Source organism: Aquarana catesbeiana, unplaced genomic scaffold (assembly GCF_042186555.1).
Source record: "Aquarana catesbeiana isolate 2022-GZ unplaced genomic scaffold, ASM4218655v1 unanchor225, whole genome shotgun sequence".
In the NCBI taxonomy this organism is placed as follows: Eukaryota; Metazoa; Chordata; class Amphibia; order Anura; family Ranidae; genus Aquarana; species Aquarana catesbeiana.
This window is the reverse complement of record NW_027362652.1, coordinates 1,383,156-1,406,868: the sequence shown is the minus strand read 5'-3', so window position 1 is coordinate 1,406,868 and position 23,713 is coordinate 1,383,156. Positions and strand designations below refer to the sequence as shown.

Here is a 23,713-nt window from a genome sequence, read left to right as displayed (position 1 = left end):
AAGACCCCAAAGACAGACAGACCCTGAGCCTGTACAGACTGAGCACCCACAGCCTGGAAATTGAATTAGGAAGGCACAGACAGACCTGCAAGCCCAGGGAGAGTAGACTGTGCCAGCAATGTGACCAGGGGGTCCTGGAGGATGAGGACCACTTTCTGCTACATTGCCCAAAGTACTCATCAGTGACGGACACTCACTTCCAGAGACTCTCCGCTCTCATCCCGGACTTCAATTCTATAGAAGAGAAGAGGAAACTCCAATTTCTACTGGGAGAAGAGGAGCCAACGGTAAAAATAGCTGCCCAATGTGTGACAGACTGAGAGGGACATGAAAGACTGAGGACTTAAAAATCCTTTGCACGGACTTATGCCCATTCCCCCCTATATTACCCCCCTTCTTTTTCTTATAGAAACTCAACTGCTTTGGCAATGCTAACATGTATGTGGTCCTGCCAATAAAGCTTATTTGAATTTGTGTTCTCCTGGTGTGCAGCTAATCAGTGTGTTCTCCTTGTGTGCAGTGTGCACCTAATCAGAGTTTTATTAGTGGGAGTGGATAATGACCCATCTATAAGGATATACAGTACATACACACACAGCCGTGTTCACGCTATGAGATGTTTCTCAGGGCTGCAATTCCCCTGAGCTCCACAAGGTGGTGATCTCATTTATACCCAGACAGGAAGTCTCTATGAAATACAGGAAGTGATGTCAGGTATAAATAGGAAGTCCCGGGTGAGAGGTGAGTTGGGAAGAAGTAGAGAGGAGACATTGCTTGAAATGGCAGCAGAGGAGGTAATAAGATCTTATTTTTTTTTATTAACCCCCCCCCACCGTCATGTCCGTCCTCTTCCTCCATAGTCACTGTGATGTCTTTTATACTTGCATTTTTATTCACCTTTTTAATAGAGCTGCACGATTAATCGTTAAAAGATTGCAATCTCGAATCGACCCCCCCCCCAAGGTTGCTACTTTTTCTTCAAGCCAAACCCCAAACACTTTAGCGACACACAGCAAAAAACTTTTTTTTTTTTTTTTAATATACACTATAAGATTGTAACAGAACTGGGACACCTTTGGGCGCTTTAAAGAGAATAGTAATGTGGCGCACATAGTGCCCTCTCACCCTCCTATCGGGCCCTGTTCTGAGCCACATTCCTGTCTGAATATTGTGTCCGGGTTTCAGATGGACTGAAATGAAAAAAAAAATTTTCCCCATAAATAGAGCTTTCTTTTGGTGGTATTTGATCACCTCTGCGTTTTTTATTTCTTGCGCTATAAACAAAAGAATAGTGACAAGTTTGAAAAAAAAAAAAACACCATATTTTTAATGTTTTGCTATAATAAATATCCCAATTTTAAAAACCAACAAAAACATTTTTTTGCTTAGTTTAGGCCGATATGTATTCTGCATATTTTTGGTAAAAAAAAATTGCAATAAGCATATATTGATTGGTTTGCGCAAAAGTTATAGCGTCTACAAAATAGGAGATAGATTTATGGCATTTTAAATTTTTTTTTACATTTTTTTTTACTAGTAATGGCGGCGATCTGCGATTTTTATCATGGCTGTCACATGGAGGCGGACATATCGGACACTTTTGACACTATTTTGGGACCATTCACATTTATACAGCGATCAGTGCTATAAAAATGCACTGATTACTGTATAAATGTCACTGGCAGGGAAGGGGTTAACACTAGGGGGCGATCAAGGGGTTAACTGTGTTACCTAGGGAGTGATTCTAACTGTAGGGGGAGGGGACTCACAAGGGGAGGAGACTGATCGGTGTTCCTCTGTACTGGGAACACACCATCGGTCTCCTCTCCCCTGACAGGACGTGGATCTGTGTGTTTACACACACAGATCCACATCCCTGCTCTGTTACCGGCAATCGCGGGTGCCTGGCGGACATAGTGGCCGGCGGGCACCCACATCGGCTCCCGAGGGACGCAGCGGGCGCGCGCGCGTGCCCCCTAGACAGCCGGGAAGCCAAGGACGTCATAGGTGGGAGATCCCTCCTGCGGATGTCATTTGACTATGGGCGGGGAAGGAAGAGGTTAAAGACCTTAGGTAGCTTTTTTTTTCAAAGCAGCGCAAAAAAAAAAGAAGGGCCATCAGATCCAGCCTCAGGCTAACGGCAACAACAATCCGTCAGCTTGGCCTTGGAGCTACAGTCTTACCCGTTTTTGGGGAACACTGACATTGAAGATGGTCCATTAGTCTGGTGGAAGGTTCACAAGGAGCAGTATCCGAGATTGTCTGCACTGGCCAGGAAATACCTTTGCATTCCTGCAACCAGCTTGCCTTCTGAAAGGGTTTTTAGCACAGGGGGCAACATTGTCTCTTGTCGCTGTTTTGCACTGAAACCACAAAATGTTGACAGGCTAGTGTGTCTAGCTAAAAATCTTTAAATCGGTTTACTCTGACCTAATACCTTTTTGAATGTTTTTTTTTTTTTTATGTAATGGTAATTTTTTTTTGTTTCACATTACATTATTTTTCATTACATTTCTTTAAATTTGATTTAGATTGAAGCAAAGAGTATTATGTCTAATTATATTGCCATCTTGTTTGATAACCTAATGTTCAGGGGTTGTAAATCTTTAAAATAAAACAGTTCTTCAGAATCGTGAGGCTATTGTGATCTTTATTCTACGCAAAATAATTGTGATTCTCATTTTATTGAGAATCGTGCAGCTCTGCTTTTTGTACAGTTGTGCTCATAAGTTTACATACCATGGCAGAATTTATGATTTCTTGGCCATTTTTTAGAGAATATAATTAATGATAACACAAAAACTTTCCTTTCACTCATGGTTAGTGTTTGGCTGAAGCCATTTATTATAATTCAACAGTGTTTACTCTTTTGAAAATCATAATGGCAACAGAAACTACCCAAATGACCCTGATCAAAAGTTTACATACCCCAGTTCTTAATACCGTGTATTGCCCCCTTTAACATCAATGACAGCTTGAAGTCTTTTGTCGTATTTGTGGATGAGGCTCTTTATCTTCTCAGATGGTAAAGCTGCCCATTCTTCTGTAAATTCTTGTGCTGTCGTGCATGAACTGCACGTTTTGAGATCTTCCCAGAGTGGCTCAATGATATTGTGGTCAGGAGACTGAGATGGCCACTCCAGAACCTTCACTTTATTCTGCTGCAGCCAATGACAGGTCGACTTGGCCTTGTGTTTTGGATCATTGTCATGTTGGAATGTCCAAGTAGGTCCCATGCACAGCATCCTGGCTGATGAATGCAAATGTTCCTCCGGTATTTTTTGATAACATACTGCATTCGTCTTGCCAACAATTTTGACCAAATTTCATGTGCCTTTGTAGCTCACACATCTCCAAAACATCAGCGATCCACCTCCGTACCTTTCATCATAGGCCTTGTTGACTCCTCTCCAAATGTAGCGTTTATGGTTATGTCCAAAAAGCTCAATTTTGGTCTCATCACTTCAAATGACTTTGTGCCAGAAGGTTTGAGGCTTGTCTCTGTACTTTTTGGCGTATTGTAAGTGGGATACTTTGTGACATTTGCGTAGTAATGGCTTTCTTCTGGCGACTCGACCATGCAGCCCATCTTTCTTCAAGTGCCTCCTTATTGCGCATCTTGAAACAGCCACACCACATGTATTCAGAGAGTCCTGTATCTCACCTGAAGTTATTTGTGGGTTTTTCTTTGCATCCTGAACAATTTTCCTGGCAGTTGTGGCTGAAATTCTAGTTGGTTTACCTGACCGTGGTTTGGTTTCAACAGAACCCCTAATTTTCCACTTCTTGATTAGAGTTTGAACACTGCTGATTGGCATTCTCAATTCCTTGGATATCTTTTTATATTCCTTTCCTGTTTTATACAGTTCAACTACCTTTTCCCGCAGATCCCTTGACAATTCTTTTGCTTTCCCCATGACTCAGAATCAGGGGCACCGAATGGGTCCCCGCAAAGCCCCCAGTGTCAAGCATGCACAATTTAATTGTTAGCTCCGAGCGCCGGTGAGCGGGGACCGATTCAATCCCGAGTCACATAGCAGGTCCCGCCTTCTGGAGCCTGCAGCGCCTATGATGGACGTCCCACTGGTCCAATGACGGGACGTGTGACGTCCATCATAGGCGCTGCAGGCTCCAGAAGGCAGGAATTACAATGCGGCCGCTGCGCCACATCGATCCGCGCTCGGTGCTCGGGCGGGCGGCTCTCCTCCTGGCTACCTCGCATACCACAGCTGAGCTGCTGCTGCTGCAGGACACAACATGAAGTCTGGACTGTCTACTGGTCAGGTAGGTCAGTGTGTGTATGTCAGTGTAGGTAGGTCAGTGTGTGTATTTTACTGTAGGTCAGTGTAGGTAGGTCAGTGTGTGTATGTCAGTGTAGGTAGGTCAGTGTGTGTATGTAGGTAAAAAGTAAATATATTCCTGAGCTATTATGTGAATATAAATACAAACAACTGCTGCAAACACACACCGTATGCGTCAGTATTCATAACAAGGATGAATACTGACGCATACGGTGATATATAAAATCTTACAACAATTCAGTGACTGGTTTAAAAGTGCAAAGTGACAGTAAACCAAATAATACAAAGTGCTGAAATTAATAATAATAGTCCTCTTCCATAAATGGAACAAAATGCAACGTGCAAATGAATTGTGCAAAAGATTACTCAGTCTCTTCTGTGCATAAAACCTCACAGTGCAAAGTGCAGGAATAAGGATTTCCTCTTCGTGCAAAAACACACTAATAGCAATGGCCTCTTACCTTGCGGTTATGAGGCAACCAACCGCATGTGTGTAAAAAAAAAAAATGAGGATCTGTGTTCACGTTGCTGGCATATTCATGCCACACTCCTGGGCCAATATTGTGAACGTGAATCGTGAAAAAATATCGTCACTTTGCACTGTATTGTTGGAAGATTTTATATATCACCCTATGTGTTAGTATTCATCCTTGTGATCGTCATCTATTTTGCACATATACCTTTAGCACATTAGCAATACTGCACAGTGTTTCCCATTAGTTTGTGAAGTTTTAGTTATTTTTTTTACAGCTCAGTATTCATCTTTGTGATTATCATTTACTTTGCACATATACCTTTTAGCACCTTAGCAATATTGCACAGTGTTTTTTATTAGTTTATGAGGCTTTAGTTACTTATAATTTTTTAACAGCGCAGCACCGGCCATTACTTGTGTGTGTAGGTCAGTGTGTGTAAGTTAGGTAGGTCAGTTTAGTGGTCAGCATTGGTGGGCACTGGTAAGCCAGGCAGCAAATGAGCTTACCCCACCACCACACAACCACAAAATCCCCCGCGAGCCCCCCTCTCCCCCCCGTTCCGGCCTTGGACTTCGGGCTGAAGCCCCTGATCTTTTCGCCACCTAGCAACGCCCCTGCTCAGAATCCAGAAACGTCAGAGCAGCACTGGATGAAAGATGCAAGGGTCTGTCACGAGTCCAGAAACTCATTGACCTTTTTATACACACACTAATTACAAGCAAACAGATCACAGGTGAGGGTGGTTACCTTTTTAATAGCCATTCAAACCCCTTTGTGTCACCTTGTGTGCATGTTATCGGGCCAACATCACCAGGGTATGTAAACTTTTGATCAGGGTCATTTGGGTAGTTTCTGTTGTCATTATGATTTAAATACAGGTGATTGATAATAAATGGCTTCAGCCAAACACTAACCATGAGCGAAAGAAAAGTTTTTGTGTTATCCTTTATATTCTCTGAAAAATGGCCAAGAAATCATAAATTCTGCCAGGGTATGTAAACTTATGAGCACAACTGTATATGTAGTGACAGGACACCACAGGGGCAGATACCATCCAGAGAGGCTGAGTCTTCAGTTCTGGAGTTACTGTTTATTATGCTCCTTTAGGCTCTATTTACATATGTGCGGCCGCGGTTTCGGCCCTACAGTCCGGTGCATTTCCGTCCACTGGTTCAGGTGCAATTTTTTTTTTTTTTTTAAAGATTTTTATTTAGCATAAGAAAATAATTCACATAAAAAATGGCAGGTAAGTGAAAAACGGGCATGAGAACAATATACATTTCACAGTAAACCAGCCAATAAGGCCAGCGCTACCAGTCATAGAAGACTCCTACCAGAGTCCTAAATCCAAACCTGTTATCCAAGAAATCTGCTATTGTTTTTTTTTTTTTTTTTTTTTTTATTATGAACCAACAAGACAATTTACCCCAACAATTACAACAGTAGGAAATTAGCAGAATGCCCTTTCCCTCCCACAAAGACCAAGGCACTTACTAACCTCCCTCATGTGACATAACTATATACATGAAACCATGGGCCATTGCAGATAGAATATATTGCTCTAAAATCCCATCTTTTATAACAATGTGCTGTACTCGTACCCCCCAAACTTCAGTTGGGGCTTATCAAAGAAAAAACATTGATCTTGCAGCGTCTCCCCACCCCTGAACTATTCAGTGATCCACATCCTCCTCCAATGTATTCTTCGAGTCCACCCACCGAAACCACACCTTCCTTAACTTCTTGGGAGATCCCTGGGCCTCATATGATATAGAAGAATGTCAGCATTCACTACCTTCAACCACATGTTCCCTAGAGATCTCCTTGCTATGAGCTTCCAAACCCCAAAATAGAGTAATAATTCGGTATACACCTCCATTTCCTCTTGGTCAAAAATTCCCAAGAGGCAACGCAAGGCGGAGCATATATTAGGGAGATCAAATTTGTCTGCTATAAATTCAGTCACCATAGACCATAAAGCCTTATCTTGGTACACTCCCCAGGTGCAAATTTTTACCTGAAATCGCACCTGAACCAAACTGAAAATTGCACAGCACCCTTTTTAGAACTGTACCGTGGCCGCCCGCACATGTGTGAACCAACAGCATTGAGAAGGCTGCCGGTTCACATGTTATGTGAATCAGATGTGGTTCAAATCGCATCTGATTTGCATATATGTTAACGGAGACTTAAACTATAGTCCTATTATACAAGATTTGGACACTCTTTGATACTCATGCCCATCATTAAGGGGAAGCCCCTATAGATGACAACAAACAGCACTAAAAGGGTGAGCTGGTCAACTTTTTTGGGGGGTATTTTGGATGCTTATACATTGTACATTGTAATGTGGCTTCAATTTTAGTGTGTATTATTATAGCTTTGGTAACTCTGCAAGCAACAGCTACAAATTGGCTGTGCCAATTCCTGCTGGAGGCAGCCCGACTATTGACCCCTTACATCCTCGTCCTAATATTGTATTAACCAATACCATCCAGATAATTCTCTGTCCACAGAAAAACTGTATAGATCACATGACCACACCAATGAGGATGGAGGAGGACCGGAGTCACATAACTGAGAAGATACTAAACCTCACCCTGGAGATCATCTACCTGCTGACCGGAGAGGTGAGGAGGATTCTGGGAGGTCACATGACATCACTCTTATCTCTATTAAGAAAATACAGACCTGACCAGAGAGGTGAGGAGGATTCTGGGATTCTAACATGATATTCCTATTGGTTTTCCAATACAGAGATTTCCTCTTCTGAAGTCAGGTGATCATATGACCATCACAGTACCTCCATGTGACTCCCTAAAACCTGAGAGACACAGCATGCAGAAGATTCTAAAAGTCACCAAGAAGATGATGGAGCTGCTGACAGGAGAGGTGAGCGGTGCTGGGAATTCTGGGACATTATCCAGTAACAGACAAGGGATGTGTCTGGATGATGACTGTATCATTGTGTGTGTCAGGTTCCTATAAGGTGTCAGGATGTCACTGTCTATTTCTCCATGGAGGAGTGGGAGTATTTAGAAGGACACAAGGATCTCTACAAGGACGTCATGATGGACAATCAGCCGCCCCTCACATCACCAGGTAAGAGGAGACTTTATTGTAAAGGAGAGAGCAGTACGGAGGGTCCACCTAGATCCCCCATCATCTGATAAACACATAGAAACAATGTATTCAGTCAGTGTGTGTGTTTCCTACAGATGGATCCAGTAATGGGAACCCACCAGAGAGATGTCCCTGTCCTCTGTATTCCCGGGATTCCACACAGGAAGATCACACCATCCCTCACCATCATCAGGTAGATGAGGAACAATCACTGATAGTATCATTAGGATCTGTACATTATCTGCATTGTTACTATTGATGTCATTTTTATTATATATTCAGAGTGGAAATCTAAGAGATTCTAAAGTTGAGGGTAACGCAGAAGAAGAAGAGACATATGCGAGGGATGATCAGCAGTCTATGGAGGAGGATGAAATAACGGGGACATTTATAGAGGAGGACACTCCTACAGAGATCAGCACAGGTGGGTCATTAACACTAAATACATTCCTCCACTCATACTGCTCACTGATTGGTCCAGAGTAGGGAAAGGACTGGGTGATATCAGCCTGTAATACCACTGTCACTTTCCTGAGCTGTTTTCCCCGTCCTGTATTCCTGTATTTCTCTCTGATAATCCTCCTTCTCTGTGCTGCAGACACCATTTATGTATCCAGCGGTGTGGGACCTCTGTAACTTCCAGTAAACATTTAAGCCACCACTGATTACTGAATACCAATATTATGAGTCTTGACCATTACACTATATAATTTATATTGTACATTACATACTCCTGACCCCTGAGCCATATACTTTAGGTTGTACGTTACATTATTCTGATACATTACATAGTCCTGATTTCTGCCCTCTACCCACTGCTATATATACACATAATATGTATTCTTTTTTTTACACCCATTTTCTACCAGCTGGACATTATATCTGATGATTTGATTGGAGCACAGACTTTTACATGTTGATAATAATGTGATAACATTCACAAACCTCGGAACTTTAAACATAAAGTGATAATGAGGGAGGAGTCAATAACCCAATGATGGTGGTCTTCAGGATCAGTCCAGTCTTCATCTTGGTTGTTCTCCCCCCATCCTCACTCTCTAACCTCTGGCTGGGCTCAGCCCCGCTGTTATTCATGACTAAATCATGGACTAAATAAGGAAGTGCAGGACTTCTTGTGTTGGGAAGATGGCAATGAGTGATAGAGGGGGTGGGGACACTCGTCCTTTAATCCCCTCATCACTGTCACTCCGATAAAAGACAGTTCTTGTTGTTTCCTCACTCTCTGACTAAGGTCCATGAATAAAGAAATGAACTGGTAGGAGATCAGAGGACCCATTTACTGCCTGATGTGGGCGGAGTCCTGGTTTAGGGGAACCTAACCTTTAGGGATCTGCTCATGTCTTGTAGTAATCACCTTTTAAGCTTCTGACTGTGTCAGGAGGTATTCTTTGTTCCACCAACAATAGACAAATTCTGCTAGCCAACATCAGCCTTACCATCTCTAATAGTAAGGACAGCAGATTGATTTTAATGTGATTTTAAGCTGAGTACTGTAGTTTTTCAGAGGGATGTCTATGTCCAATTCCCAGAGCTATCTTCTCTGTTTCTACATGGGTTAAGACATTATGTAGCATACATGTCTGCTGGTTGGAATCTCGATGCACTCCTTCTCTAGACAGGGATCCCTGTCAGAATACAGAGGGAGTTCTCAGATCCCTACAAGAGATTGGCTGGCTAGTCTTTCAAAAAGTCATCTAACTCCAACGCATATCCTTATGTATCTGAGAACTTAATTCATCACGGTTCAGGATACATTGTTTTTGCCACTAGAGCATACTGGTGGTAGGATGCTGGGTAATCTTGGCTTTCTTCTCTTCACCTGTTAGTGTCTCAATGCCCGATGATCAGGACCATGGTCTCTCCCATCCCTACATTGGGGTGGGCTCAATTGAGAAGGCTTCCTGTCCTGAAAGGGCAAGTTGTTTTGCCAGTGGAACTGCCCTGTCAGTTGTTTTGAACATTCCGGTTTTCTGGCCAGCTCTTTTAGGGCTAGTTTACACTTGCTTCAAAACATGGCTTAGGACAGGCTTTGCTAAAGCTCTCTAAAAGATCAGTGAAAGCTCCTGTCACTAAATAAGATGGTTAGCTTACAGTCCTGTTTACACCTTGCTTTTTGCTTTGGTGGAGCTTCGATGGGGCTTCGATAAAGCTTTGGTGGAGCTTCGATGGGGCTTCCATGAACCTTTGGTGAAGCTTCAATGGGGCTTCGATAAGCCTTTGGTGGGGCTTTGATGAGGCTTTGGTGGGGCTTCAAGTGAGCTTTGACATAGACTTCTATGGGGGCTTTGAAGACGCTTTGAAGCACAACTCAAGCTACTTTAGGTGCAATTTTTGAAGGGAAGCCAAAGCAAAGCAAAAGCAAGGTGTAAACAGGACTGTAAGCTAACCGTTTTATTTAGTAACCGAGGCTTTGACTGGCGTTCAGAGAGCTTTAATGAAGCGTGTCCGAAGCCTTGTTTTGAAGCAAATGTAAACTAGTTGTTAATGTGTGTTGAAGCCGAAGCAAGTGTAAATGAGTCCTTATGCTCCCCTTGCCTTTTGTCACCTGACAGCAGGCTTTAATCTCCAATGAGGCTGAACAACATCACAGTGGTGGCCTACATCAGAGGGCAGGTCAGAACCTGAAGGGTCAGTCCACTGAGAAGAAGTAGGGATGACTGTGATCTGGATGGGGTAGACTCTCTCTAACATCTCTTACACTCTACATTCAGAACTTCTGGGAAGAACCTATACTCTGTGGCCCAATTGGGCAACAAGTGTTTCCTACATCCAAGTTCCTCCAAGTGGATTTCATCTCTGGACAAGATGTCAGCATTAGATCTGCTAGCATCTCCTTACTATTACAAGCTGGGAAGCTTTTCCCTAGGGGCCTGGGCCAAGCCCTGGGTGTGGATGTTGTGTTAGATCACGAAAGGTCTCACAAGCCATATGCTTTCCCTCCAGTCTGATCCATATACAGTTTTTTGGGGGTCTGCTGCTAAAGACCATGGTAATTATTGCAGTAATTCCCCATTGGTCAAACAGGCCTTGGTCCCTGCTTTTGAATACCGGGTTATTGGATTGAAGTCTTTTCTCTCGGATGAGATCATCTGTCGCAGAGTGCAATGCTCCACCCTTGTTCATCTCTATTAGTTTCTCATCCTGGGAGGAAGAGACTGATTAGGCTTGACTGTTGTGTCTTTAAGCTAATATCTATAAATCCTGCAAAAGGATTTGAATAATGCTTGTTTCATTTGGTCTGCTTTATTTATTTTTTCTTCAGGCCCCTGGTCAGATACATTCTGTTTTTTTCTACTGATCTTAAGTTCTCTTAGAGGGCAGATCTCTGAGTTATGAAGACATGCAGCCAGGAAGTTTGCCAATATCAAAGCTTTAGGCTAGGAAGGTTACTTTGGTGACTTACAGGTCTAGGTGGGATCACCTCCAGTCCATTTGGAGTAAGGATTGCGTCATAATGTCATTCTCTCTAAGGGCTATATACTCAGCAGGAAGGTTGCTAGAATCAGGGCCTTTAGAACCCTTTGGCAGTTTGCTGCTCCAGATGGGACCTCTTTCAGTCCAGTTTTGAGTAAAGGCTCAGTCATGAAGGCAGCCTCTCTGTGGGTTCTTTTTTTCCTCAGTCAGGAGGTTTGAAGGGATCTGGACATTGCGCCATGAGGGATCCTTGTTGGCATTTTGTCTAGTACGGGTAGTGTTTATATCCATACTGGGTGGCAATCTGAGGTGGCTTCGGCATCCTATGAGAACAAAAGATTTGTTCCTCCCATATAAACGACCACTAAGGATAACTGGTTCCATGCCATGGATATTGGGATACTTCGAGCATGCTCTCAAGCTACAGCCTTGCTCAGAGTTTTGGGACATATTGTCACTCTCTCTAGCAGAACCAGCGGGACAGAGATATCATCCAGAATCATCGCTGGATGGGTCATTCCAGCTAGCCAATAAGCTTATAGAGCTTAGGGCTTAGTTTCTACAGAAGCGGTCACCACACACGCAACCAGGAGTGTATAGACTTTGTGGGCTCCCTGTGGAAGGGTGCCAGGAGTATTTGTAGGGGGGATGACATGTCTTCCATTAAGGCTGTTCTAACTCATTGTGGGGTGTAGCTAGCTTCCTTATACTGTTTAATATCTATCCATAGGGTTTCTGTTGGCTAAGTGCTATGATTGAAGCCCTACTTTTTCAACATCCCCCCCCCCCCCCCCCCCCCCTTGTTTTTTGGACTAGTTAGTTCCAAAATGTATGCTGCCATGGAAGTCTGTCAGGAAAACCTGAAGATTTCCTAATAAATACTTACCGTAATTTGCCTTTCCTAATGTTCTCCATGGCAGCAGAAGTTCCCTCCCAGAGTCATGAGTAGGCTAGTTATGGAACGAGGCCTCTGGCGCAGCCTGAAAATTGATGGAAGTGGGGTCCTATGGGTGTGGGGTAGGAGCGAGGATGGGGCTACCCAAAGCTATGCTGCCATGGAGTCCACCAGGAAAGGAAAATTACGGTAAGTATTTGATATGAAACTTTCTGTTTTCCTGACAGACTTCCACGGCAACATATGTTTTGAAACTAACTAGCCCAAAAAACTAGGGTGGAATGTCAAAAATGGATAGATATCAACAATGTAGGGAAGCTAGATACGCAATGAGTCAGAACAGTCTTAATGGAAGACCTGTCATCCCCCTACAAATATCCTTGGCGCCCTTTACAGGGATCCCACAAAGTCTACATACTCCTGGTGGAGCATGTGGTGACTGCTTCCGTTTTATTGAGTTGTATCAAAAAGGTGTACAAAGAGAAACCCAATACACAACCCCCCCCCCAAAAAAAACATTAAACAACTAAGCCACTTCAATGTCTTGCATGTCTCATTAAATAGCAAATATAGAAATCACAGAGAAAGCACATGATGAACAGAAGTTGTGTACTCCATAACAATTTATACATTATCCATAACCATAACCATAAAAAGACAACATTAATATTTTGGATGTCGGGAGGTCAAAATAAGGGGATTAGTAAGCCACCGACCCCGTATTTTAAACATTTTTTTTTTTTTTCCCCTAAGTTCCTGAGTTTATACAAGGGGAGGGAGTCATGAATAAGTATAAGACAGTGTAGGTAAAACCAACCCTTTCCAGGACAGTAAAAATATTTTCTTAGCAAAAAAGTATAATATGCGTAATAATCTTTTGGGATATTGAGAAAGTGTCAGGTCTCCAAAGATTCCCAGGAGACAGTTTCGGGATGGAAAATGTTAGGCAAGCCCAGCGTGGAAGAAAAAAAAAGAACCTCCTTCCTCCCAAATTCTCTGGACTACCGGTTAGGACCAGAAACCATGTAAGAAGTCAGCAACCTGACCGCAACCTCGGAAACGTTCTGCTGAGGGTCATAAACCCTTTTTTTGTAATCGAGCAGGAGTAAGGTGAGAATGATGAAAGATTTTAAGCTGTATGATTCTATCTTCGGAGGAAATAACAGAGTTTTTGTAGGTGTCACTAAATTCAGTTCAATCTGCATCTGTAAACGGTATATCCAGTGAAGCCCGTTATACCTGAACAACGATTGAACCTAGGATTGGGTTCATCGCTGGGGCAGAGTAGGGGGTAGAAATAAGCTTAGTAAGATCAGACTGTCTTAGCATTTTTTCTAAGTACAAAAGGAGATACTGCCACAAAATGGAACTTTAAAGGGGTTGTAAACCCTCGTGTTTTTTCACCCTAATGCATCGTATGCATTAGGGTGAAAAAACACCTGGCAGTGACCGGTCCCCCAGCCCCCCCATTTTACTTACCTGAGCCCCAAATTTCTGTCGGTGGAGACACACTCTCTCTCTCTCTCTCTTTCTCTCTCTACGGGGTTCGGGCTCTTGATTGGATAGATTGATAGCAGCTCAGCCATTGGTCCCGCTGCTGTCAATCAAATCCAATGACGCAAGCGATGGGGGGCGGGGCCAAGTTCGGCATTCGTGTCTATGGATGCTGGACTCGGGAGCGCACCCGCAAGGTAACCCCCGGACAGTGCTTCTTCTAGGGGGTTATCTGATGTGTGGAGGACCTGCGAGAGCTGCCGGGGGACCCCAGAAGACAAGGTTCACGGCCACTCTGTGCAAAACAAACTGCACAGTGGAGGTAAGTATGATATGTTTGTTATTTAAAAAAAAATAAAAAAAACAACCCTTACAATCACTTTAAGGCAAATGCAAATCATAATGCTAGGATAAAAGAACACCAGTACTTTTATTACATCATATTAAAAATATACAAAAAACAACAACATATATCAAGCCTATATTAAACCTAGGAACAACGGCTGAATGCTCTGGAATCATAATGCTAGCATAAAAGAACACCAGTACTTTATTACATCATTTTAAAAATATACAAAAAACAACAATGTATATGCTCTGGGCAACATATTCACCATTTACCTATGTGAGAATCTCTCAGCGCCACACACTCAAGACCTCTTGGAGTACTCAATATCAGACCCCTCCTTGGTATACTCCTTGGGCTGATGTGTGTTTTGCCGCTGGATGATCCCAGTGTGAGATATTCAGGGCCGTTCTGGGGACCAGGCGGTGTAGTCTCATATGCTGGCGATGATGATCAATTGATTATAAATTTAATAACAGCTGCTCTTGGTGTCACGTACTTGCTGGATAAATAATTGTGCCATCCTTCCTCCACTCTACCCCTGATGAATGAAAATAACCATTTCTGAAATGCGTTGGGACGAAGAGGATATCTACCCACACCAAGTCTTTGTTTATCTACAGAGCATTCAGCCATTGTTCAAGGTATGTAAACATCCCTTGTGATAGAAATAAGGCATAACAGGTCCTCTTTATGGATACATCTGGGGCATATAAGACTCCAGATATCTCCTCTACCTTGGGAAAAAATGGCAGCGTTTACATCTACCAGAGCTGGAAGTGTCGTCATAACGTCGCTTTCAGGCTCCCAGGATCATAGAGATAACTGGGGACCATCCAGTCCTTGGCCAGCTCTGTGGTAACCTGGCGCCACTGCCGGATGAGATCTTAGGCACTCCGATCATCTTGGAGTGCCTGGAGAGAAGCCAGTGGCCAGCGGGGGGGGGGGGGGGGGGGGGAGGATGGCTTTTATACAAGAGGGAATCGCTGGCTGAAAAAGATATCTGGATGATGCTTGCAGCCAGATATCGTCCCTTTAAGTCCACGATGTTATATGACATCATGCAGGCGGGAAGTTATTATGAATATTGACCCTGTCCATTAGGTCTACTGGTAGGTTCATCCACTGCCTGGTTTGAAGCTGCAACAGGGATCAAAGGACACACATTATTGGTAATACTGTAGATAAAGGTAATTGAACCTTGACATCCAAGTACCTAAATAGGGTTACAACTTGCAATCTGGACTCTAGCTGAATCATAGACATAGCCACCTGGTCTAAGGGGAATAAGCTAGATTTGTCCCAGTTCACTCGAAAGCCAGAGTAATCACCAAATGTGGTCATTTCTTCTAGTAAATAGTATAAGGAGTCATGGGGATCAGCTAAGTAACCAAGGAGTCATCTGCATAGAAGGAAATATGCTCCTCTATCGTACCAAGGGAAGACCTCTAATAGTCGAGGAATTATGGCTATGAACATCAAGATGCTCTATCGCCAGAAAAAATAAAAGGGGGGAGAAGGGACACCCATGTCGACTGCCTTGGTTTATCGGGAAAGCATTAGTAATATGGGAGTTCACTCTAATTCTGGCTACAGGGTTAGTATAGAGGAGACGTATCCAAGATATCATACGGGGGCCAAAGTCATAAAGTTGCAGTATACGAAAAAGATGGGGCCATTCAACACTATTAAAGGCCTTACAGGTGTCCAAAGAAGCAATAACACGAGTAGGATGACATTCATGGGGGTATTGAAAATTTTTAAATGTTCATTCTAGTGAAACGACCAGGTATAAAACCATCTTGATCACCTTTCACCAAGTTTACAACCACCTTACTCAATCGATTTGCCAATACTTTCGCTAGAATCTTTACATCCACATTAATTAGGAAATTGGCCTAAAAGAGTCACATTTAAGAGGATCTTTGTGAGCTTTCAAAAGAAGAGCAATCAACACTTCCCACATAGAGGAAGGGAGAACACCTGCATCCAGTGCCTCATTAAATGTACGAAGAAGAAAGGGACTCAGTAATTGTTTAAATGGAGCACACCATTCACCCGGGAAGCCAAAGAGGTCTGGAGTTTTGTGAGCAGGTAGTTGTGAAATGGCAAGGACAAACTCCTCAATGGAAAGAGGTGCATCCAATTCCCCACATCTACAAGAAGAGAGGGATACCTGAGCCAAATACTCATATAAATGTTTGTTAGAGTATTGAACTGTGGTAGCATAAAGGTCGGTATAAAAAGACAGTAAAGCATCCAGAACCTCCTGAGGGGCAGTGCCAATCCGCCCAGTAGATAATTGAATACGGAGAATAGAAGTGGGGACAGATTCAGGCCTAGCTAAGTAAGCAAGTAAATGGCCAGCTTTATTACCATGTTCAACAGTTTTTTGGGTAGCATAATGCCGCGTACACACGAGCGGACTTTCCAGCATACTTGGTCCGGCGGACCAGAGTCTGCCACACAATCTGATCGTGTGTAGGCTCCAGCGGACTTTTTTTTTTTTTTACCAAAAGTCCGCCGTACCTAGATTTGAAACGTTTCAAATCTTAGTCCGCCGGACTCCGTTCCTGACGGAAAGTCCGTTCGTCTGTATGCTGGTCCGACGGACAGGGTACTGCATCTCGCGCTCGCTGCAATAGGAAAAACAAATTTTCCTATTGCGGCGAGCGAGGGACATCCCAGGCCCTTAGGTCTGGTATGGGTCCCCCCTAAAATCCATACCAGACCCCAATCCAAGCACATAGCCCGGCCGGTCAGGAAAGGGGGTGGGGACGAGCGAGTGCCCCCCCTCCTGAACCGTACCAGGCCGCATGCCCTCAACATGGGGGGTGGGTGCTTTGGGGCAGGGGGCGCCCTGTGGGGCCCCCCCACCACAAAGCACCTTGTCCCCATGTTGATGAAGATAAGGGCCTCTTCCCGACAACCCTGGCAGTTGGTTGTCGGGGTCTGCGGGTGGGGGGCTTATCGGAAACCGGGAGCCCCCTTTAATAAGGGGGCCCCCAGATCCCGGCCCCCCACCCTATGTGAATGAGTATGGGGTACATGGTACCCCTACCCATTTACCTAGGGAAAAAGTGTCAATAATAAAAACACACTACACAAGTTTTTGAAGTAATTTATTAGACAGCTCCGGGGGGGTCTTCTTCCGACTTTGGGGGTCCCTCCGGTTCCTCTTCTCCCGGCGTCCGGTTGGTTCTTCTCCGCTCTCTCTGGCCTCTTCTCTCAGTGTTCCAGTTCTTCTGCCGGGTCCTCCGCTGTCTTCATGCCACTCTTTTGCCAGTGGAGGCCCGGACTTCTGGGCTTCTTCTCTTCTTCCCATGTTGACACGACGGTCTCTCTGGCTGGAATGCTCTCTAAGAGCTCCGATGTGACTTATATAGGCGGAGACCCGCCCCCTTATGCCGTCACAGTCCCTGGGCATGCTGGGACTGTGACGTTTTAGGGGTGTGTGGTCAACATCACCCGGTGACCACACCCCCCTAAAACATCACAGTCCCAGCATGCCCAGGGACTGTGACGGCATAAGGGGGCGGGGTCTCCGCCTATATAAGTCATATCGGAGCTCTCAGAGAGCATTCCAGCCGGAAAGACCGTCGTGTCAACATGGGAAGAAGAGAAGGAGCCCAGAAGTCCGGGTCTCCACTGGCAAAAGAGCGGCATGAAGACAGCGGAGGAGCCAGCAGAAGAACTGCAACACCGGGAGAAGAGGCCAGAGAGAGCGGAGAAGAAACAACCGGACGCCGGGAGAAGAGGAACCGGAGGGACCCCCCAAGTCGGAAGAAGACCCCCGAAGCCGGAAGAAGACCCCCCCTGGAGCTGTCTAATAAATTACTTCAAAAACTTGTGTAGTGTGTTTTTATTATTGACACTTTTTCCCTAGGTATATGGGTAGGGGTACCATGTACCCCATACTCATTCAAAAAGGGTGGGGGGCCAGGATCTGAGGGCCCCCTTATTAAAGGGGGCTCCCAGATTCCGATAAGCCCCCCCGCCCGCAGACCCTGACAACCAACGGCCAGGGTTGTAGGGAAGAGGCCCTTGTCCTCATCAACATGGGGACCAGGTGCTTTGTGGTGGGGGGGCCAGCAGGACGCCCCCTCCCCAAAGCACCCACCCCCATGTTGAGGGCATGCGGTCTGGTACTGTTCAGGAGGGGGGGGCGCTCGCTCGTCCCCACCCCCTTTCCTGACTGGACGGGCTGCATGCTCGGATCGGGGTCTGGTATGGATTCTAGGGGTGGACCCCACACTGTTTTTTCGGCGTAGGGGGTTCCCTTTAAAATCCATACCAGACTTAAGGGCCTGGAAGACGTCAGTTGTGACGAAACGGCATAGGGAGAAGCGGCATGCTGACGTCACCACTATCCTCGCTGATCCCGGAAGCTACAGGCAGCAGTTTTGAAGCCGGCCGGCGTTCGAATTTTATGCGCATCTTTTTCTACTACATTGTGAGTGTTATTCCATTTTATTCTTTTAATAAATTGTTAAACCTGTTACGCTATGGGAGCTGTTTTTATTTATGTTTCCATGGGGAACGAGTGCCCATCCAGCATTTACAAGATTTCCGTTAAGGAGTTTTTACATGGGATCCGTTCACTACCTATACCTGAGGCTGGGGTAGATGGCCACACGCCCATATGATCTCCTGACAAGAGATCAAAGGAGTCGGTAAGGGGCAGTTTATTTATAGGTGGGGGAATCTTTCTGTCGCCACATTTTCCCGGGTGATAAGGACGCATGTCATACACCGTTTGATTGTTTGCTACTCTCTCCGTTGCCAAGATTATCTCACCTTAATGAACTTTTTTCTGCTTTATGCATTTTTTGCTATTGGACTTCTTGGGTTTATTGGTTTAGTTTTTCTTTTCCCAAGAGGACTGCTTTACTGTTGTTTCACTGTAAATTCACTTTGTATGGATGTTTTCATTTTTATTTTCATTTTTGTGTTCAATAAGGTGATCACATCATTTTATTGTTTGATTTTATCTCACTAATTCCAGCGCAGCTATCTTTTTGGTCTTTGTTTATTAAGGGCCTGGAATGCCCCGCGACGGGGCTCGCAAGGTGTCAATCTCGCCGATAAAAGCGGCGAGATTCACTTCCTTTTCTAGTCCCGTCGTACCTGAGTCACGTTCAAAATGAATGGACTTGTCCGTGTGTGGGCAAGTCCGTTCATTCGGAAAGTCCGCCGTAACTCCGGCGAAAGTCCGTCGGAAAGACGGGCGGACCTAGCCTGCCGAAAAGTCCGGTCGTGTGTAGGCAAGTCCGTCCGTTCAGGTAGACCGCCGGAAAGTCAGGCGGAAAGACCGTCAGACCAAGTCTGCTGGAAAGTCCGCTTGTGTGTACGAGGCATTAAGCATCTTCTTTTTAGTAAGGTCCAATAACTGGAACTCATACTCTGTGTTTTATACATGCCTCATGTGTCAGGGTTAGCAAAATAATCACTTTCAGCTGCAGCATTGCAGTTTCTAATTTCTCATTAGTAATAATCTTTTTATCTCTATTTCAGTACATGGACAGGAGATGAGGAAAACCTCAGAGGATTGTCTCACTTTGTTTCCAGACTGTAAAGTAGAAGATGAGGACATCACACAGTATAGTCCAAGAGAAAACCCGGCTACCTCAAATGTCCATCCGGCACCACACAGTGTAGATGGACCATCGTATTCCTCTTATCCTGAGGAACCTCACACTGTGAGGGACGGTGCCATCCTTCCAATAGATAAAAGGTTTCCCTGTACTGAGTGCGGGAGGGGATTCCAATTTAAATCTCAACTTAATTTGCATGAAAGATCTCACACTGGGGAGAAGCCGTATTCCTGCCTTGAGTGCGGGAAATGTTTTTCACATACATCTCATCTTTACAGACATCAGAGAACTCACATGGAGGAGAAGCCGTTTTCCTGCCCTGAGTGCAGGAAATGTTTTGTAAATAAATCAGATCTTGTAACACATCAAAGGTCTCACACAGGGGAGAAGCCGTATTCCTGTTCTGAGTGCTGTAAATCTTTTTTACAAAAATCTGCACTTGTCCTACATCAGAGAACTCACACAGGGGAGAAGCCATTTTCCTGTTCTGAGTGTGGAAAATGTTTTTCAGATAAATCCAGTCTTAATCACCATCGGAAATTGCACACAGATAAGAAACGTTATTCCTGTAATGAGTGCGGGAAATATTTTACTCAGAAGTCCCATTTTCATAATCACCAGAGATCACACACAGGCGAGAAGCCGTATTCTTGTTCTGAGTGCTGGAAATCTTTTGTACAAAAATCTGAACTTGTCAGACATCAGAGATCTCACACTGGGGAGAAGCCATTTTCCTGTCCTGAGTGTTCAAAATGTTTTTCAGATAAGTCCAATCTTTCTCATCATCGGAGATTGCACACACCTGAGAAACTTTATTCCTGTAATGAGTGCAGGAAATGCTTTACACAGAAGTCCAGTTTTCATAATCATCAGAGATCACACACAGGTGAGAAGCCGTATTCCTGTTCTGAGTGTGGGAAATGTTTTGCACTAAAATCAGTACTTGTTTCTCATCAGAGGTCTCACACAGAGGAAAAGCCGTTCTCCTGTCCTGAGTGCGGGAAATGTTTTTCACAGAAGTCCAATCTTTACAGACATCAGAGATCTCACAAGGGGGAAAAGCCCTATTCTTGTCAAGAGTGCGGAAAACGTTTTCCAGAAATGTGCCATCTTCGTAATCATCAGAGATTGCACACAGGTGAAAATCTGTATTCCTGTTCTGAGTGTGGGAAAAATTTTACACGAAAAGCAGAACTTGTCATACATCAGAGGTCTCACACGAAGGAAAAGCCGTATTCCTGTCCTGAATGCGGTAAATGTTTTTCACAGAAGCCCCATCTTTACAGACATCAGAGATCTCACAAGGGGGAAAAGCCATATTCCTGTCCTGAGTGCAGGAAATGTTTTGCAGAAAAGTGCCATCTTCGTAATCATCAGAGATTGCACACAGGTGAGAAGCCGTATTCCTGTTCTGAGTGCGGGAAATGTTTTTTACAAAAATCAGCACTTGTCTCACATCAGAGATCTCACACAGGGGAAAAGCCTTATCCCTGTCCTGAGTGTGGGAAATGTTTTTCACAGAAGTCCAATCTTTCCAAACATCAGAGATCTCACACGAGGAAGAAGCCACTTTCCTGTTAAATAATGGCTAGAATTCATCACGGCCATATTACCGTATTGTTAATACATTGTAAATACCGACCCAGAATTCTACACATGAAGCTGGGTATAACACCGTTGGCGGTAGTCACCCCCACAGCAAGCTGGCCATCCTGGAAAAAGAAAGAGACTGAACAGTTGCCTAAGGCAGGAGACTACTTGGCTTTCAGTTAAGGTTGAGACACAAGTGCTATTGCTTGGATTTAGAGGAGGAGTATCTCCCTCACCTATTCACAGTCAGGCTGAACATTTGCACTTATTCCAACTTTGAGCCCTTTGGACTTGGGTATATTAGTGTTTAGATAGCATTAGATAGAATGTATCTCTCTTTGCTTCATTCCAGGGACCTGTAAGATTGAGTAAGATCATTATTTGTGTGGAATGACTTTATTGACATGCCTCTTTAGTGGGAGTGCAGGGCTTGTTTCACAGGTCTTATGGTACTAGTTAGGTAGGAATGCTGATATTGACATGGAAGGTCATCCTTGCAGGAATGATGCTTCATCCAATAACACTGTGTTTTGTTGAGCACTTAATTCTTTATTCAATAGGGTAACTTCACCGGGAATACTTACAATCAAGATTCACTGCACTAACCATGTTTATGTATTTAAAAAAGAATAGGGTTTATAAAGCAGCGTACTCAGGTTCCTAAGAAACCCTGTGTGAAAATGGATGAGGATGACTCTGGATGGGGATGAGAGCTACATAGTGAAGAGGCTGTCCACAATGTGACTCTCATCCCCACCCAGAATCATCCTAATCCATTTTCACAATCCAACTCCATCATGCCAGCTTGTCAGCCTCAGTTGTCCTATCCAAGGGGATTGAATAAAGTGAGTCCAAATCTACAGCATAGAAGGCACAGCAGCACACACTATGTGTGACTTACCCCCCATGCTGCTCTCTCGTATTCTCCATGCACCTCAGAGGGTTGGGTCCACTTTCACCACTGACAAACTGACCACACCTCCTGCCCAAGTCCCGGCCAATCAGATTGCAAACTAACCTAGCAGCAGCAGCCACCAGGCTCCGCCTCAGCAGGGAAGTAAGCAGAGCGAGGGCTGGCCTCGATCATGGGGGGGCTGTTGATGTGAAAGGAGGCGGAGACTCAGGCTTGTATGCTTCTTTGTCCTTTTTTATTTCGGGGGCCGCACGGGCCAGCGGCTGCCTGCAGATAACAGTTTAATTTCATGTGCAGCTCTAGGGGGAGCCGGCCTGGCCAGCCGGGCCCCTTGGGATGCTCGGGCCCCTTACAAGAGTATTGCCTGTACCCCCCTGATGGTGGCCCGTGTGTGGAGGTGCCAAGCCTGGACAGTGAGGACTGGGAGAATGTACAGGAATATCCCTTCCTCCAATAGATCTCATTCAATGACGGGCTGACACAGTTCAAAATTCTGCATAGAGTCTATCCGACGCCACAACGTTTTTTTAAAAAAAAAGCTTTAAATTTACCCTGGGGGTCCCTGCTCGGTGCTGGAGATGTGTTAGTGACCCGGCAGATTCCCTGTTATATCTAATTTCTGATCTGAGGTGACAAAATTTAGATATTCTTTAACTACAATTTCCATTCCATTGACAATGGACATTTGTCTGTTAGGCCTGGTAAACTCGCTGGCTTGTAAACGGCCCACCAGAACTTTCCTTGGTTTAATGCTTTTTTTATGCTAGGAAGGCTATAGTAATGAGGTTGAAGTCTGACCATGCCCCTACCCTAGATTTCTCAAAGGCCCTGATCAACTCTGTTAATCCACTTTATAAAACCACCTATAAGTCTTGTGACTGTCCCCGTAAATTCAATAAGGTTTGGGACCTTTGGGTTAACTCAGATACCACCACAGGTTCCTACGTGACCCCCTCGGCTTCCTAAAATGTGCTGCTCTTTTTCTATGTGGTGTTCAGACAGTTTTGTCTCCCTCCTGTGGGTAGGACCCTATTATACTCTTTAAGTTCCTACCACCTAAGGGACATAATTAGAACTGTAGACCCTGTAGATGGTACTGAGCACTAGTTGCTCTGTTTTTGTTGTTAAGTTGTATTGCAACTGTAATTGTAGAATTGTATTTTGCTGAGCTGGGGTATGCCCTGAAGCTCTGTTTTGCAACTTTACCTTTTATATTGTAATAAAAAGAGTTTACAAAAAAAAAAAAAAAAAAAGAATAGGTTTTATAGACATGAAAAAATGTATGTGAATTGCCTATGTGTATATGTTCAATTGCATGCACAAGCTCTATTATCAGTGAAAGCTTTACCATGTGGAATGTAACATGTAATTACTGTTAAGCTATTGATTTCTCCCTTGTTGTGCCTTGTAAGTGGGATACTCCTTCTGCTCAAGTTCTACAGCAATAAACTTCAATTAGACATCCCCTAGACTGTTTTCTGAGCTGGTGTGAGTGAACTGTTTGCTGTCTGCCTGGCTGCCTCTGCACTGAATAAGAAATCGACTG

The 23,713-nt window shown here is 44.3% G+C and overlaps 2 protein-coding genes across 2 annotated transcripts in view; both read left to right on the top strand.

The window, feature by feature from the left end:
* The window catches only part of LOC141121577 (uncharacterized), a 137,870-nt gene that overhangs the window by 68,277 nt on the left and 45,880 nt on the right, over window positions 1-23,713 (top strand).
* LOC141121552 (uncharacterized) lies at window positions 682-23,631 on the top strand. Its single transcript, XM_073611177.1, has 7 exons — window positions 682-794; window positions 7,294-7,407; window positions 7,535-7,669; window positions 7,756-7,879; window positions 7,996-8,093; window positions 8,183-8,324; window positions 19,585-23,631. The coding sequence occupies exons 1-7, from the start codon at window positions 708-710 to the stop codon at window positions 21,243-21,245; spliced, it is 2,361 nt and encodes a 786-aa protein (XP_073467278.1). The 5' UTR covers window positions 682-707; the 3' UTR covers window positions 21,246-23,631.